The sequence below is a fragment of the Uranotaenia lowii genome, chromosome 2 (genome assembly GCF_029784155.1).
Source record: "Uranotaenia lowii strain MFRU-FL chromosome 2, ASM2978415v1, whole genome shotgun sequence".
Taxonomy (NCBI): Eukaryota; Metazoa; Arthropoda; class Insecta; order Diptera; family Culicidae; genus Uranotaenia; species Uranotaenia lowii.
In genome coordinates, this window is record NC_073692.1 from 225350984 (window position 1) to 225369513 (window position 18530).

Here is an 18530-nt window from a genome sequence, read left to right on the forward strand (position 1 = left end):
GGAGACCCCCTCTCCCCTTCCTGTGAGAGGGAGGGGTCTCAAATCATAATAGGAACCTTATCTGGCCTCAAATACCCCCACCTGCCAAGTTTCATGCAAATCAGCCCAGTAGTTTCCGAGTCTATAGGAAACAGACAGACAGAAATCCATTTTTTTTATATATAGATGGGTAAAATTGATCCCTAGGGTCCAAACAGATATATTTTTCTGAATGAATCATGATCCTTGGATATCATGAAATTATTATTATTTGTCCAATAACAAATGTTTATCCAGTAATTATCTGATAAGAAGGACTAAAATACTGTATTTATCTAAAACCTAGAAAATTGCACCTTAAAGTATGCATTGACTCAGGGTAGCAGACAAACTTTTAGAATTCTCTTTGTCTGATACTTACAAGTTTGTAAGTTTACTGTGAAATGAGAAGTAATATGACAAAAAATAGTCAACGGACTTTTTATCTTCGGATTTTATTAGATTTTTGCCTAGGGTCAGAGCACCCAGAATTAAGGATCATGTCTCCTGTAACTTAAAAAATATCCAAAAAAAACTAGTCCCAGGAAAACGTTTCTAGTTTATTTACGAGTTCATGTATCGTTCTAACTTTGGAGCATTGAAATTTGAAAACACACGTTTTCAGAAAATACAAAAGACGGCGAGTTTATAAATTTTCCCAACAAGATATGATGAAAGTAAGAAAAAGGGATCCAGTATCCCCATTCTCCCCTATATATTTTTAAAATTCAATTCCGTGATTAACCTTCCCATGCCGTTCGCAAAATATCTGTTAACATTTTTTCGGGTCTATTCAACCTGCAGTTTGTTATCGTTCCCCTGGCCATAAATAATAACCGATTTTGATGATATTATATTCGTTGTTTAGGTAATTTAATCTAGTTTCTCAACATTATGAAATAAAGTCAATATGTTCTAGGAAATTACCGGTAATCGATTCCGAATGAAAAAAGTCCAAAAAAAGAGCTCTTTTTGAAATGCTTATAACTTTTGAATGATCTATTGTTTTGATCTAACTTAACAATTTTCGGAATTGTTAAGAATTTACCATTCTATAGATGTACAAATATGTAGGGGTCCAGTGGAAGGTTTGGCCGCTATTCCGGAACTTCCGGTGTTACATTTAATACTTTTCGTTATTATTCAGATACGATATTCGAGCGAAGTCGCAAACTATTTAGAATTTACCCATTTCCCCATAAACAATAAGAAGCGTGCAATCAAGATTTGAACGAATTCACACACCCCTGGCCAAAGATAAACAAACAAATCAGAAAAGGATTCGGAACGTGAAAAACTGGCATCCGTGGACAGAAAAATAGACGCTTGAAAGTTGGCAACATTTGTGCTGTCAAGTTCTTGCTTCCGTGAGAAGAAGAGTGAAAAAAAGAGTGGTGGGGGAAAAAACGGCTGCAACTTCCGCGCTGATCGGCTACGCCGAAGATTTTGCTCCATCAGCAAGCGGCACGATCCCGGCAATACTGGCACTCGAAAGTGCTCAATTCGGCCGCCGAAAAGGAACAAAGCTGCTAGGAGGCAACTCGTGGGCAGGCGATCTCTTCGAGCGTGAGAAGAAGCCGGAAGCAAGATAACGCTCACCGGAACACCGAGCCAGCACCCGGTTACGGTGTGACCTGTTTGCCAAGCCATTAGCAAACACGAAGAAAAGGGGTCAAAGCGACCTTTTTTTTTGTTACGGAAGATATTGTTCCGGGCTTACGTTTATCGGCCAATAGTTTACCGCCATTTGAGGCAGGTTTGAAGCCCGTTCCGGAAAGTCCGGTTTGAGCCTCTTGTTACGGCTTTGAGTGCTAAAGGCCACGTTTTGTGGAAGTTTGTCATTTCTTCGGAACGTTTTCGGAGCGACACACTGGCCAGCTCCTGAATATTATTTTGACCTTGCCACAGCAGAGCTTGGTTCGGAAAGCACCGATTTCACCGCATCCTCGGCGGTCAGCGGAAAAGGAAAGTGCACTGTTGGTTTCCCGGAAGGTTTCCCGGAAGTGCGCCTGTGTGGCCCCATCGGCTCGGCGTTTCTTTGGCCTTGATGACCATTAGTGCACGAGGAACAAACGTGGTTCTGCTACGGAAATCGAAGCTCGGCATTGATTGCTGGGTTATTTGTCGTGGGTCGAAGTTGTGCGAGGATCCTTGGAGAAGAAGGAACAGGAAAGGAAGGCAAAGAGTGCTCTGTCCTCATCGACAGCCAAAAGTGCACCCACAGGGCGACCTGCTCGGTCCTCATCGACTGCCGGAAGTGCACTTACAGAGCGTTTCGCGCTGTTCTCATCACCAGCAGAAAATCGGAACGATTTCAACAACAGCTCAACGGAAGCACGCAGAAAAGTGCATCACATTGGTCGACCGATTGCAACAAGTGAATAGCGGGTGGTGCGGATCCTGCTGTGCGCCTCAAGCGTGCACCGGGGCAAGGTGCATTCATGCATCTTCCGAGCATCCGTCCCAAGAGAATTCCCGATCAGGTCGGAGTGGAACACACGGGAATCAGTTCGACGGTTCGAGGCGGAGAAAACAGGGACATGAAATTCAACTCGCCACTGCCAACCTGCATGCATCGAAGCCAACGAGATCAACGAAGCAACACAGCACGTAAGTCGCTTTAAATTATTGTTTTTATGGGGGGAAAATAATAAAATGGGTCATCCGAAATTATGCAACCACCATTGATGTTGCTTCATTTATGTTTGCGAATTTTATCAGCTTTATCTGGTGGCATCGTCCCCAGTAGTAAAAGCCTCCATAATAAATGGCGCCCAACTAAATCGAACCTAATTAGTTGTGCTTGTTCGATAAATTCTAAATGAGCTATTCACAAATGTCGTTATTATTTGTGTAAATGCTTATAGTTATTATGATTATGATGATTGTTATTATTAATCAGTAATCATCATTATTAGTTGAATATTATTACCGCTCTTTTTCAAAATATCGTATCATTCTTCGTTAGACCATAGTTGTAACACTTAATTACTGGTTAGTTATTGATCCATTCAAAATGAATTCTAAAATAGAATTATTTCACCTCAATGATGAGGAAATTGCATACGAACTGGCCTTGCGCCATGTGACAAATTTGGCTTCTAGCACCAGACGTGCTAAAGTTGTTAAATTGAAGGCACTAGTCCAAGAGGACATATTAAGAGAAACCAATTACGTTAGCTCTGAATACGCGATGTCTCCGGAATCAAATATTGAAGCCTGTCAGATGGCGCTTCAGGAATTGAAAAGTTTTGTAGATTCGGCAATACAGAATGGCAACTCGGAGCAAATGGCTTGCACTCGGTCGAGATTGCTACATTACCGACAACGGTTGTCGATTATACCGCCGGTCTCTTCGGTAAAAGAAGCGCGGAAGATTTTGAGCGATTTGGTCGAGATGTTAATTTCCGAAATAAACAGTGCTGTCAACAAAGTGGTACGGAGTGATTCGGGAAACTTAAGTGGCAGATTGAGTGAGCCTAGCAGTGAAATAGCGGAAGGCAGAAATGAAGACGACAATCCTAGCTGGGGTCAAGCGGTTCCAAATCGGGCGTAGAGGTGCCACAGGTCAACAAAATCCAGCACGAGAGCAGGTCGAAGGGTTAGCTGGAAGGCAGCAAGCGCAGGAGGACGTCCGGAGTCCAACGAACTTCAACATTGAAGCGGAAGTGGGTTTGAGATCCGTAGACGTTATCGACGAGCGGCGTGTGGATCTTCAACATCGGCAGAGGAGGCAGCGAAATTTGGGTGGCAGTTCTCCACACTCCAGCAGAAGCTTCGGTTATGAGGAGCAGCGAATGGTGAAGGCGATTCACAACTGGCCGTTCAAGTTCCGGGGTGAAAAGGACACGACGTCACTCAACATCTTCCTCGACAGGGTCGAGACGTTTGCCAGATCCGAAGGGCTTAGCGATCGAACTATTCTTGCTTCAGTAAAACACCTCCTGTTGGATGATGCACTTGATTGGTACTCCAGAGCTTTAGCCCAAGGTCTTCTTCTTTCGTGGTCAGCATTCAAGCGAGAGATTCGTCGTGAGTTCTTGCCGAGTGGATATGCACAAATACTGCGTCAAGAAGCTAGTTTCCGATATCAAGGTCCCGATGAACCTTTTGGCAAATTCTACCGAGACATCTCAACACTATTTCGGTTTATCGAGCCACCGCTTACCGAAGAGGAAATGATGTTCATGGTTAAGAAGAACATGAACATGGAGTACGCTACCATTGTTACAGCACGGCAACCGAGAACACTGGTGGAGTTATTGGATGTATGCAGCAACTTCGATGAAACCAGGCTATTGTTAAGCAGACAGCGTAGGATTCCAATACCCCATACAGCTCTATTAGAACCAAACTTCGCTACACCCGCGCCAGGTCGTGCGCAAGCGACGCAGCATCAACAGCAGCGTTTCAACAGGGTTCACGCAGTGGAAGCCGATAATCAAGAACGAGTGGTAATGGAGCAGCCGACTACGTCCTATCACCAAGCAGAGGAGCACACGACTTCACAAGATTTCGTCGATTGGCAGGAGAAATACGAACAGTTGTACGAGCAAGTTTGTGCCATGAAGCTTCAACTGGAGCGCAGACCGAATCGTTTCGTTACAGGGCTACAGCAGCAAAACTCTCTACAGCGACCGGATCAGCGTCTGCAACCGCCTACAACTTCGGCAGGTCAGAACAACATGATGAATCGGCAAGGCAGTCAAGCGGAGAACTATCGAATACAACATCCGTTGCAACAGCAAGCTAAATGGGCGCCGCGGCAGCAGCAGCAACAACAGCAGCAGCAACAACAGCAGCAGCCTCAACAGCCGCAGCCTCAACAGCAACAGCTTCAACGGCAATTCCAACAGCACTATCAACCACAGCTCCAGAACCAGCAGATTCAGCAAGCAGGCAGCAACATGTACGATCTAGATCCTGTTCAGCATACAGCGTACCGTCCAGCGCTTTGCTGGAACTGCGATGAGGAGGGACATAGGTTTCCGGATTGCACGAAGGCACAGGCAATTCTCTTTTGCTACAGATGCGGTCGAAAAGGTTACACGTTACGCAGCTGTCGTGTTTGTAACAGCGAAGCGGAAAACGCTGCAGCGAGGAAGTGGTAGATGAAGGGCCAGATTCTTCGCAACACATCAATCAACCTTCAATACCTCCCGATTTACAAAACATCAACTCTATTATAATTAATCCCGGACATGACAATCGTCCACACGCCGTTCTGGACATCTTAGGAAAGAAAATCACAGCTTTGTTGGACAGTGGTGCGAACTGTTCTTTGTTAGGTGGCAGTAAAGCACAGATTGTAGAAGAGCTTGGACTGCGAAAAGAAGCACTGAATGGTGGGATCAAGACAGCGGATGGAACTCCACACAAAATCAATCACTTCACACGTCTACCGATATCATACAATAATCGGAATGAAATTTTACCAGTCCTTCTTGTGCCAAGTCTGCCTGACTGCGCCATCATGGGCATGAACTTTTGGCAAACGTTCGGAGTCAAAGCAGTATGCTGTTCAATGATTACTGAGCAAGAATTTGAAGCAGAGCCGATGAAGGAACTATCGGTAGAACAACGCCAGATACTGAACAAGACAATTAAGCTATTCCCGAAAGCCGAGGAGGGGAAATTGGGAAGAACGGAGCTTTATGAACACCGTATAGATGTGGGCAACGCCACGCCACGCAAGCAGCGATATTATCCAATGTCTCAATATGTCCTGGAGGAGGTTAACCGTGAAGTAGACAGGATGATCTCGCTGGATGTTATCGAGGAGGCAGTTTTTTCGCCGTGGAACAACCCGCTCGTGGCAGTCAAGAAAAAGAACGGGAATTACCGCGTCTGCTTGGATGCAAGGCATCTCAACTCCATTATGGTTAACGAGGGCTACCCAATCCCGCAAATTTCTTCGATTATCAACAATCTAGGAGGTTGTTCATTCATATCGTCGATAGATCTCAAAGATGCTTTTTGGCAAATGCCGCTTCACAAGGAATCGAGGCCACTGACGGCATTTACTGTACCTTCCCGAGGGCACTTTCAATTTAAGGTGGTCCCTTTTGGGCTCTGCACAGCCAGCCAAGGTCTTGCGAGGATTATGACTCACTTGTTCGCGGACATGGAGCCGTACGTCTTCCATTATTTAGACGACATCATCATATGTTCGAAATCGTTTGAGGAACACATCTCAGCTCTTAAGGAAGTCGCAGCCAGACTACACAGAGCTAAGCTTACTATTCCGGCCGAGAAGTCCAAGTTTTGTCGCCAGCAGATAAAGTATCTCGGTTATATTCTCAGCGAAGGAGGCTGGAAGGTGGACGACGAGAAAGTAGAGTGCATTGTCAAATTCCCCGTACCTACAACCAGAAAGGAAGTCCAACGGTTTCTGGGAATGTGTGGGTGGTACCGTCGTTTCATCTCCGATTTCTCCCGTATTGCCGCTCCCATCACCGAGCTTACGAAAACCAAAACGAAGTTTCGTTGGACAGCAGCAGCCGAGGAATCTTTTCTAAAACTCAAGTCAGCCCTAGTAACAGCTCCGGTCTTAGCCATGCCGGACTATACGAAGACATTTTCTATCTCTTGCGATGCCAGCGATATGGCAATTGGAGCCGTGTTGACGCAGACAATCGACGGAGACGAACATCCAATCTGCTATTTTTCACAAAAACTCTCTTCATCGGAAAGGAAATACACCGTAACGGAGAAGGAATGCCTGGCCGTGATACGAGCAATTGAGAAGTTCCGTGGCTACGTCGAAGGAGTACGCTTTGTGGTCTACTGTGACCATTCCGCCCTCAGTTACCTGAAGACCTTGAAGAATCCTACGGCCCTCATGAGCAGGTGGTTGTTGAGGCTCAACGCGTTCGATTTTGAGATACGATACAGGAAAGGCAGCTGTAACATCGTTCCAGACGCACTGTCCAGGATAGTTTGTTCATTGGTCTTCTCAATCACGCAAGTACACGATCCATGGTACAAAAACCTCATCACGCAGGTGCAGAATCAAGGCGGAAAGTATCCAGACTTCCGAATAGCAAACGAAGAACTCTACAAGAATTGCCAAGTCAAAGACGAAATGGGTGTCATCAGTCATCGTTGGAAGAAGATCGTTCCAGAGGAAGAGCGAGCAGAATTGATTCGTCGTTTTCACGATTCGCCATCAGCCGCGCACTTAGGTTTCTACAAAACATGGCACAAACTTCAACAACACTATTATTGGCCGAAAATGCAGGACACCGTCGCTCGTTACGTGAAGGCTTGCGCTACGTGCAAAGCCAGCAAAGCTCCCAACAAGCAAATGATGCCGCAGATGGGGAAACTTAAGCCAGCAAAGCTGCCGTGGGAGTTAATATCCATCGACTTCGTCGGACCGCTGACAAGATCCAAGAAGGGCAACACAGTTCTTCTGGTCATCGTCGACTGGATAACCAAATACGTCATTGCCCACCCGATGCGGGCAGCCGATTCAACCAAGATGGTCGAATTTCTCGAGGAAAAGGTCTTCCTGAAATTCTCTAGGCCGAGGATAGTACTGTCGGATAACGGGAAGCAGTTCGAGTCACAAGTCTTTCGAGCGCTGCTTAGCCGTCACAACATCATCCACATGAAGACAGCATTCTACGCACCGCAGGTCAACAACGCCGAGCGGGTAAACAGAGTTCTCATTACATGTATTCGTTCCTTGCTGGAGGAAGATCACCGCGAATGGGACAAGAATCTGGCAGCCATCACCGCCGCTATCAACAGTGCGAAGCACGAATCCACTGGGGTCAGCCCACACTTCGCCAACTTCGGCCGGGAACTTTTGCTGCATACGGATCTATACACTCAGCAAGACTTAAACGTGTCAGATGATCCAAAGGTCGCGCAGGAGATGCGGTTGTCCACGATCAACAGGATTCACAAGTTCATCCAGCAGCGAATCAAGAAGAACCACGAGAAAACGAAGGAACGCTACGATCTACGAAAGCGGATTGTCTCGTTCCAACCAGGCGAGCTAGTATGGCGTCGTTCGTTTGTACTATCGTCGAAGGCGGACCATATAAACAAGAAGCTGGATCCGAAGTTCATCGCTGCCATCGTGAAGGAGAAACTGGGAGCGAATTTGTACATGTTAGAGGATGTCGTCACAGGAAAGCGTGGGCGCTACCATGTGAAGGACATCAAACCTGATTAAATATTCAAGCTATGTAAGCAACAACGCTGACCACAAGCTCACTCGGAGCACAAAACACGAAATGGAGAAGGCTGAAGGACCAACATCATCTTTGAAACCTCGCCCCCAACAACTCGGAGTAAATTATGCAGAACTCTTCCATTCGAACAACTCAATGAAGCACAGCTGATGATAATTCGTCGCTAGGACACCGACGAACACAACGAAGTAGGCGTTTATGAAGGAAACAACGGCCTTGCGCGAGACCAGCGTCTGCTGAATGGACTCTGAGAACTCTGCCAGGAAGTTCATCAGAATTTGGAGAGGGCTGGCAACCTTGCGTGGGATTGCCGCCACTCATTGTCCAGAATGCAATCCTGTCATCTTGAAGCAGCGTAGCAGCGCTGGGGATAGTAGTACTGGTGAGCCACCGTAGCCAGGCGCTACACACCATCGCAGAGAACCCATCCAGGTTCGGGATATTGGAATGTTCGGAAAGTCAAGTACAGCAGCTCCAAACACCACGTCGCTGCAATTGAAAGGATTGTCAGGACATCAAGAAGAGGATTCAGCACCATAGAATACAGTTAAGCGAAGAAGTTGTGAAGAGTAGACATCATGACGGCCGCTACTACCATATCGACTTTCTCTCGCTAACTATCGAAACCCACACGCCTATCATAATCTAGCTATGACCGCTACCCAAGGTAGTCGACAAGATCCTCTCGAGGTCAAAACACGCCAGTCGGTACTACCACAACTGGGAGATCATCCACCAACCCTATCAATCTCCAAATCAATACAAGACCTTCAGCTATGACCACAGCCAAAGCCTGCAAACCAAGCGCAACCGCGCAGGAAATACCGTTAGGCCGATCGGGAAAAATCGTGCATCTGGAAAACGCAGCGAGCAGTATCTATCAGCTAACTCCTCGTGAGTACAACAACAAGTCTATCTACGTCCGCTACCCAAGGTAGTCAACAAATTCATCGTCGATGCAAAACACGTCTATCGTCACCACCACCACCATCTGCCATGCTCGACGACTCCGGAAGAAGGCGCCGTCTGAAGGAGATCATTCGAAGGAGCAGTAACATCGATTTTGTCCCACAAACACGAACACTGCTTAACAAGCACAGTATCAACAGGACAACGCACAGTGTTGCTTGAAAGAGGTTGCAAGTTTCCTTTTGACTTTCTCCTAGTCCGGAGGACCATAATTCGACCAAGCTTCCTGGATGAAAGAAGAACCGAATAGTGACATCTATAAACAATCCCGATCAAGACTACCCGATCAAGTCCACCCGATCAAGACTACCCGATCAAGACTACCCGATCAAGTCCACCCGATCAAGACTACCCGATGAAGACTACCTACAACCAACCAAGACGACCCGATCAAGACTTAACCAATCAAGACCATTTTCAACCAACCACAACAACCGATTAAGACGTCCCGATTAAGACTCCCGATCAAGAAATTGGTCGTCAAAACAAAAAACAATCTCCCAACATCCCCTATAAAAGCCAAAAGACCTACTACGGTCAAAGCCATTAATACACAATAGAGCATCGTTTAGAATAAGTGCCGACAGTAAAACTGTCTTCTATAAATGCGAAATCGCATTAAAATCGTATGTTAAGGATCATGCACAGTTGTCAAAAGGGGTTGCCAAGAAAATTCAAAAGGAACGCGATCTGGAGGCGCGGTAAAACCTCTATCTTGGGCTCTTCGTAACTTAGAGGACTAAATCCCTCTTTTCCCTAGACTTCTGTTGCGTCGTTTTAACCAGTATACCAGTACCGCCTAGTTTTGTTTTGTTAAGTCCTACTCGTAAGATCTCAGTCATTCTTCATTACAATGGCTATAAGATCTAGGATATTTGTAAGCTGCTGAAGTGAGAGTAATATTGTTGATTTTTCGCAGAATTCGATGGAAAATTTGCCAGATCTGCTGGTGTCTACCGACACAATCTGCCATGATTTGATGGCTTAGAGTTGTTTTTGTATTTGAATATTTGCCAAGATTAGTTGGTTTTGAGTACCGTTTGTATTGAGTTTGTTTATTGAGCTGTAGACACCTATCTAGAAGGTGTATTGTTTCCGAGATTGAATCGGAAAGAAGTCGTTAAACTCCATCGAATTCATAGAGAGGTAAGAAATTTTCATGGATCCCTGTCATGATCCATGAAAATTTCTACCAAAGCAGCAATGTTGTGTTACATTTAATACTTTTCGTTATTATTCAGATACGATATTCGAGCGAAGTCGCAAACTATTTAGAATTTACCCATTTCCCCATAAACAATAAGAAGCGTGCAATCAAGATTTGAACGAATTCACACACCCCTGGCCAAAGATAAACAAACAAATCAGAAAAGGATTCGGAACGTGAAAAACTGGCATCCGTGGACAGAAAAATAGACGCTTGAAAGTTGGCAACATTTGTGCTGTCAAGTTCTTGCTTCCGTGAGAAGAAGAGTGAAAAAAAGAGTGGTGGGGGAAAAAACGGCTGCAACTTCCGCGCTGATCGGCTACGCCGAAGATTTTGCTCCATCAGCAAGCGGCACGATCCCGGCAATACTGGCACTCGAAAGTGCTCAATTCGGCCGCCGAAAAGGAACAAAGCTGCTAGGAGGCAACTCGTGGGCAGGCGATCTCTTCGAGCGTGAGAAGAAGCCGGAAGCAAGATAACGCTCACCGGAACACCGAGCCAGCACCCGGTTACGGTGTGACCTGTTTGCCAAGCCATTAGCAAACACGAAGAAAAGGGGTCAAAGCGACCTTTTTTTTTGTTACGGAAGATATTGTTCCGGGCTTACGTTTATCGGCCAATAGTTTACCGCCATTTGAGGCAGGTTTGAAGCCCGTTCCGGAAAGTCCGGTTTGAGCCTCTTGTTACGGCTTTGAGTGCTAAAGGCCACGTTTTGTGGAAGTTTGTCATTTCTTCGGAACGTTTTCGGAGCGACACACTGGCCAGCTCCTGAATATTATTTTGACCTTGCCACAGCAGAGCTTGGTTCGGAAAGCACCGATTTCACCGCATCCTCGGCGGTCAGCGGAAAAGGAAAGTGCACTGTTGGTTTCCCGGAAGGTTTCCCGGAAGTGCGCCTGTGTGGCCCCATCGGCTCGGCGTTTCTTTGGCCTTGATGACCATTAGTGCACGAGGAACAAACGTGGTTCTGCTACGGAAATCGAAGCTCGGCATTGATTGCTGGGTTATTTGTCGTGGGTCGAAGTTGTGCGAGGATCCTTGGAGAAGAAGGAACAGGAAAGGAAGGCAAAGAGTGCTCTGTCCTCATCGACAGCCAAAAGTGCACCCACAGGGCGACCTGCTCGGTCCTCATCGACTGCCGGAAGTGCACTTACAGAGCGTTTCGCGCTGTTCTCATCACCAGCAGAAAATCGGAACGATTTCAACAACAGCTCAACGGAAGCACGCAGAAAAGTGCATCACATTGGTCGACCGATTGCAACAAGTGAATAGCGGGTGGTGCGGATCCTGCTGTGCGCCTCAAGCGTGCACCGGGGCAAGGTGCATTCATGCATCTTCCGAGCATCCGTCCCAAGAGAATTCCCGATCAGGTCGGAGTGGAACACACGGGAATCAGTTCGACGGTTCGAGGCGGAGAAAACAGGGACATGAAATTCAACTCGCCACTGCCAACCTGCATGCATCGAAGCCAACGAGATCAACGAAGCAACACAGCACGTAAGTCGCTTTAAATTATTGTTTTTATGGGGGGAAAATAATAAAATGGGTCATCCGAAATTATGCAACCACCATTGATGTTGCTTCATTTATGTTTGCGAATTTTATCAGCTTTATCTGGTGGCATCGTCCCCAGTAGTAAAGTAACCATAATACCGGTAGAAAAAATTCTTACTTCAAAAAAGTCACCCAATTTCGGCTTTGCATTGCTGTATCTCGCTTACCAATGGAGCGATTTTCTAAATTCAAATTTTAGTTTTTTTTCGATATTTTTTTTATTATATTCATAGAACAAATTTTGTTTCTAAAACAATTTAGTTTTTCAGTATCTCTGAATGAAACTTAAAAACTTTTTTGAAATTTTTGTACTCTCCCTTGGGTTGATGGGTTCTCGGGGTTTTGTCATCGTGATTTCTCGGATATTTTCACTAAAACTGTCCACTTTTTATATACCCAGAGATTCATTGAAATCTGCCCTTTCGAATGGTATACTTTTTGTGAAGTTTTTCAAAAATTTGTAACAAAGTTTTTCCAATATACTAAAAGCTGTCAGATTTCAACCAGTCCAGCACACATTTTCAGACGGTTGGCGTACTAAATAAGCACCCCTCCGTGTAGTCTCAAGAGAAACGAAATCCTTTAGCTCTCCTGTCGCTCACCAAACCTACCTCCCAGCAGCAAACAGGAGGAATCGCCGTGCCGCGTGGTTTGTAGATTGAATTTTGTTTGATTTTGCTCATGCCGATACTTACGCAATAAATGTTTTATTGTTGGAAGGTCAATGAATTGCTAATAAATATTTATCATAACTAATGTAGTGCTTTAATCTTTCTTTCAGTTGTATCATCTACTTGTCTTATTCGAATATTTTTGAAAAGTTTTATTTATTTCACTCAATTCCTCTAAAATCTAAAATACAAGTGAAACTTGAAAATTGGGGAAGATCATATCTAATATTATATTTTTTTCTAGAATTTAGAACTCTGAACTCATAATTAAAAGTCCAGAATACATAATCCTTGGTTCACAAGACAGTATTCAGAACTGAAAATTTCGTATTATATTATATATTCATATGTTTCTGAATTCTGTATCAGAAATCAAAATGCAGAATTCAGCATTCCGAATTCCAAAATTCAGAATCTGAAACCTCAATCAAAATGAATTGAGATTAATAATTCAGAATCTTGAATTTAGAATTTAGAACTCAAATTTTAAAATTTAAAATGTGGAATTAATAATTGAAAATTTTTAGTTCATAATAAAGAATTTAATTGAGGAATTAAGCGTTTAGGACAAAACATTATGAGGAAAAAAAATGAAATTTCTACGATTTTTGACAATTTTTGTAAAAGCTCTGTATTTTCATTCAAAAATTTTAAATTCTTAATTTGACATTTCAAAATCTCATTTCTGTATTCAAAATTTTTAACTCAAAGTTATAAATACGAATTCTAAATTCTAAATTAAACCTTAATCAGAAACCCTAATCAAAAATCTGAATCTGAAATTTTAAACTGAAATCTGAATCTGAATTCTGAATAGGAAGTCTGAATCTGAAACCTGAATCTGGAATCTGAATCTGAAATATGAATCTGAAATCTGAAATCTGAATCTGAAATCTCAATCTGAAATCTGAATCTGAAATTTGAATCTGGAATCTGAAATCTTAAATTTGAATCTGAAATCTGAATCTGGAATCTGAAATCTGAATCTGAAATCTGAAATCCGTGAGTTTGAGGCCAAGAGTAAACATCGACCACAGTTTTACCTGATAAGTTTTTCCATGACTGTCTACAAACTTTATCGTTTATATAAGTCGCGAATCACATAAAGATGTTAAAACGACTAAAATCGAAACTTTTTTTTTATAAAAATAATAGATTAGACAGTTGCAGAAAATTGTGCTTGAATATAATGGAATAATGTATAATACCATCCATAAACGTATAGGTACATATATAATACTAGCTGACCCGGTAAACTTCGTTTTACCTTCTAAAGTATAAATCGTAATAAATGTTTAATTTCATCTACACGTCCTTAACTGCATTGTGCTCGCCAATAGAATCTTATGGAAATCGTAGCAAATAAAGCTTAATTTGAATTGGGACCCCCTTTCATAAAAAGTGAGATTCTTGAAAGTATTATACAAACCATCTCTGACCCAAAAAACCCTCGGATACCAAATTTCACTTCATTCCGACCGACCATTCATACGTGATGTTATCACAAAGAAAACGCCTCCATTTTTATATATAAGAAGATGTGAAGAAGAGATAACTTTGTATGGGGACCCCCCTTTCATAAAAAGTGAGATTCTTGAAAGTATTATACAAACCATCTCTGACCCAAAAAACCTTCGGATACCAAATTTCACTTCATTCCGACCGACCATTCATACGTGATGTTATTACAAAGAAAACGCCTCCATTTTTATATATAAGATGTGAAGAGATAATTTTGTATGGGGACCCCCCTTTCATAAAAAGTGAGATTCTTGAAAGTATTATACAAACCATCTCTGACCCAAAAAACCCTCGGATACCAAATTTCACTTCATTCCGACCGACCATTCATACGTGATGTTATCACAAAGAAAACGCCTCCATTTTTATATATAAGAGAAGATGTGAAGAAGAGATAACTTTGTATGGGGACCCCCCTTTCATAAAAAGTGAGATTCTTGAAAGTATTATACAAACCATCTCTGACCCAAAAAACCCTCGGATACCAAATTTCACTTCATTCCGACCGACCATTCATACGTGATGTTATCACAAAGAAAACGCCTCCATTTTTATATATAAGAAGATGTGAAGAAGAGATAACTTTGTATGGGGACCCCCCTTTCATAAAAAGTGAGATTCTTGAAAGTATTATACAAACCATCTCTGACCCAAAAAACCCTCGGATACCAAATTTCACTTCATTCCGCCCGATCATTCATACGTGATGTTATTACAAAGAAAACGCCTCCATTTTTATATATAAGATAAAATATCAAAAAAGATTCAAAAGATACCTACAATAATATAACATTCATTTCGTTATCAGCATAAGCACAATCAATCAATAAACCACGCGGCGAGACGGCAGTTCCTCCTGGTGCGGGTTGGGTGGTAGATTTGGTGAGCGACAAAAAGAGAGCTAAAGGATTTGTTTCTCCCGCGGCTACGTGAGGGGTGCGAGATTTGTACACCAACCTGCTGAAAACGTGGGCCAAACTGATTGAAATCTGGCAGCTTCCAGTAAATTCGAAAAACGTTGCTACAAATTTTCAAAACACCACACAAAAAGTATGTCCATCGAAAGAAGAGATTCTAATGAATCTCTAGGTATATAAAAAGTGACCACTTTGAGTTCAAATTTTAGAGAAATCACGCTAACAAAATCCCGTAGACCCACCGACACGAGGGGAATTTGAAAAAATGACAAAAAAGATGTGAGTTTCATTACCATATACTGAACAACTGAGATTTTTGAGGAACCGACTATGTTGTACGAAAATAATAATAAATTTATCGAAAAAAAACTAAAATTTTAATTTAGAGAATCGGTCCATTGGTAAGCGAGATACAGCAATGCAAAGCCGAAATTGGGTGACTTTTTTGAAGTAAGAATTTGTTCTACCGGAAGTTCCGAAATAGCGGCCAAACCTTCCACTGGACCCCTACATATTTGTACATCTATAGAATGGTAAATTCTTAACAATTCCGAAAATTGTTAAGTTAGATCAAAACAATAGATCATTCAAAAGTTATAAGCATTTCAAAAAGAGCTCTTTTTTCGGACTTTTTTCATTCGGAATCGATTACCGGTAATTTCCTAGAACATATTGACTTTATTTCATAATGTTGAGAAACTAGATTAAATTACCTAAACAACGAATATAATATCATCAAAATCGGTTATTATTTATGGCCAGAAGAACGAGCGCAAGAGCTCGGGTCAATAAGACCCGAACGGCATATTATCGGTTTTTTTCATGGGGCCATTTCCGGTGGTCACCGGAAGTTATCTGGTACTACAGATTGTGTTTTCTGCGGCTCTGCATAATTGTTCCAAATTTCAGATTTTTCCGATTTTTTTGTCACGAGTTATGATGAATTGAATGTACGCTTCGGGTCATATTGACCCGAACGGCGCGGGAAGGTTAAGAGTCATAATTTTGGTTAAAAATTTGAAATTCAGGATCAAAACATACCTGAATTATGAGCGAAATTCGTATGCAGATTTCAGAATCAAAATAAATTCGTTTAAAAGTTGAGAATTCAGGATCAGAAAGCAATTGACTTCAAATGTGTGTATAGGTTCTTGACAAACTGTATGAAAAATCAACATATTTCCACTCTTTATGTTCTCAAATATGCCAATAGCTCAGAATAGCAGAATTTATAGTTCAAGCAACGAGATTCAAGTTGGTGGAAGATTGTAAAGCGATACCAGTTTACAGTGGTGAGATATTCGCAATAGAATTTGCGATTTTTTCGCATTTTGTTAATATTTTGTTCATGGTGCAGGGGTCATTATTCTAGTTAAAAAAGCTAGAAAATTGCAATTTATTGACTAACCCATGGTTTTAATGTAAGATAAGACGATGCATTCAAAAGGGAAATAAAAAAAAATAGAAAAACAGGGTCTGAGTTATGCTCAAAATACGATATTTATTGCACGTAGTATCTAGCCCGAAGTATTTAATTTAAGTACAAATACTTTTTTTTATCAAATTATATTTTTTGAGCATAGCTCTAACCCTGTTCTTTTAAGTTTTTTTTTTCAAATTTCACTGTTAAATTTAGCGCTAGATTCTGCATGAGAAACATGAGTCAGTCAATAAATTAGCGATTTTTTATAATTTCATAAACTAGTGTAACGGCCCCTGCACCATACACGAAATAAGTAATACAGTAAACTTGTATCGCGTTTCAATCTTTCACAAATTTGTTTTTCATTGCGTGAACTAAACAATTTGCAATACTGAGATATATAGCATACTGGAGGCAAATTATAGTACATAAAAAGGGAAAGTATGTTGATTTTTCATACATTTTGCCAAGAAGTTCCCTACAAATTTGGAGTCAGTTGCGCGAGCTCGTGCTTCAACCAATTGAGCTGAAACTTTCAGAAAGTCATTTTTTTCGCCTAATCGCACCAATCTGGAGGGTTCCACGTCGTAAATAAGGAGTTGAATTGTTATGGACCAGTAAAGACTTTTTTTTATGTTTATATGTTGAAATTTTTCGATTTTTCCTTCGCTTTTATTATAACTTATTTGTTGAATCGTTTTTCGCTTTTATTATAACTTATTTGTTAAATATTTTATTTTTTAACCATCTTCTTTCTTTTCTTGTTTTGTTTGCTATGTCGCATTTTTTTGTGGACATTTTTTTTTGTCTTTATTAGTGACACTTTAAACTATGTGGACAAGAGGAGACTTTTTTTTCGCGTTTGAAGTGTTTGTGTATCCAGAAGGTTGAGATGATTTGGACCATTGATGCATATAACATAGCCAAGGTCTAAAAAGCTTCATTTTGGTTCAATAATTTTTTGTTTCTTGAAATAATCTAGCTATAGATAACCAAATCAATCGTTAATCGTTAGCTTTCAAATTGCTTTGTACTGTTAAAAAATAAATTAGTGGAAAAGTTATTTTTGCATGGTTGCATTCTGTTTTTGATTATTAATCAGTTTCACACACTTGGTCTAAACTTAGTTATTTAAGAAATGGGACAGTTACGAATGCGTGTATCTCAAAAACCATTCGTTTGATCGCAATACTTTCTATGGAAGAAATGAAGGTAGTCTTATAATAATTCATGAAAAAATTTGAAAAAAATTATTTATCGATGTTTGTAAGAAATATTTCTACTACAGTGAGCGAAATAAGAATAGCACCACTATGTGTTTCGCTTGTTGAAGTATGAATGATTGAAATTTTCTTCCACAGTTTGTTGTGAATTGCTCAACGGATTAATCAAGCATAAGTTTACTTTTTTGGCCGTAGCAATTGGCGTTGAGGACCAAAAATGTGAAAAAAGGGTGCGATATAAGAATAGTACCACTTGAGTTTTTCAACAAAAACATGATTATTTTTAAGGTATTTAATTTGTGAGAAAAAATTCAAGACCTTTCATATTTTTGGTTTCAATTGTTAATTTCTTTTGCTGAATTGTGATTTATTGAGAAAAGTGGTCAATTATGTGAATCAGGATTAACCAACTTTCATAGGATGCGTCAAGGATGTTCAGCTAAGTATTCTTTTTATGTTTTTGAATGATGATTATTTGCAAACTTTAGCTTGACTGCAGTATTAATCGACTCAGGGTTAATTTCTAATTATGGGTATTCAAAAAGTTTTTCCGTAGAAGTGGCTTATTATCAGTGATTTAATTTAAACCTAGCGCCGTTAGGGTTAATAATTTTTCCCGAGTTTTACGGGGTTTTTACATTTCGGAGCTGTTTCAAGAATGCAATTTTTTAGGAGGATTCTTCTGAAACTCAAATAATGTGAAATTTTGTTTAGGGTTGGTACCTTTGAAAGCAATCAAAAAGGGCGACGAAAGAATACATTTATTAAAGGTCTTTTTTCTGTTATGCAGAGATTGCTATATTCAAGTATTCTGAACATAACT

The 18530-nt window shown here is 41.4% G+C and overlaps 2 protein-coding genes across 7 annotated transcripts in view; both read left to right on the forward strand.

The window, feature by feature from the left end:
- Nucleotides 1–18530, forward strand: part of LOC129745268 (protein madd-4) — a 797076-nt gene that overhangs the window by 675828 nt on the left and 102718 nt on the right. The window lies entirely within an intron of this gene.
- LOC129745270 (uncharacterized) lies at nucleotides 1174–11185 on the forward strand. 2 transcript variants are annotated; one of them, XM_055738241.1, is made up of 2 exons: nucleotides 1174–2628; nucleotides 10560–10607. In XM_055738241.1, the coding sequence occupies exons 1-2, from the start codon at nucleotides 2066–2068 to the stop codon at nucleotides 10576–10578; spliced, it is 582 nt and encodes a 193-aa protein (XP_055594216.1). In that variant the 5' UTR covers nucleotides 1174–2065; the 3' UTR covers nucleotides 10579–10607. The 2 variants fall into 2 exon arrangements, with proteins under 2 accessions (XP_055594216.1, XP_055594213.1); XM_055738238.1 differs by having other exon boundaries at nucleotides 1406–2628; nucleotides 10433–11185.

Coding starts and splice junctions, on each gene's coding strand:
- LOC129745270 (XM_055738238.1), top strand. CDS start 2,066: ATGACCATTAGTGCACGAGGAACAAACGTGGTTCTGCTACGGAAATCG. Junction 2,629..10,432: donor TCAACGAAGCAACACAGCAC/GTAAGTCGCTTT, acceptor GTTATTATTCAG/ATACGATATTCGAGCGAAGT.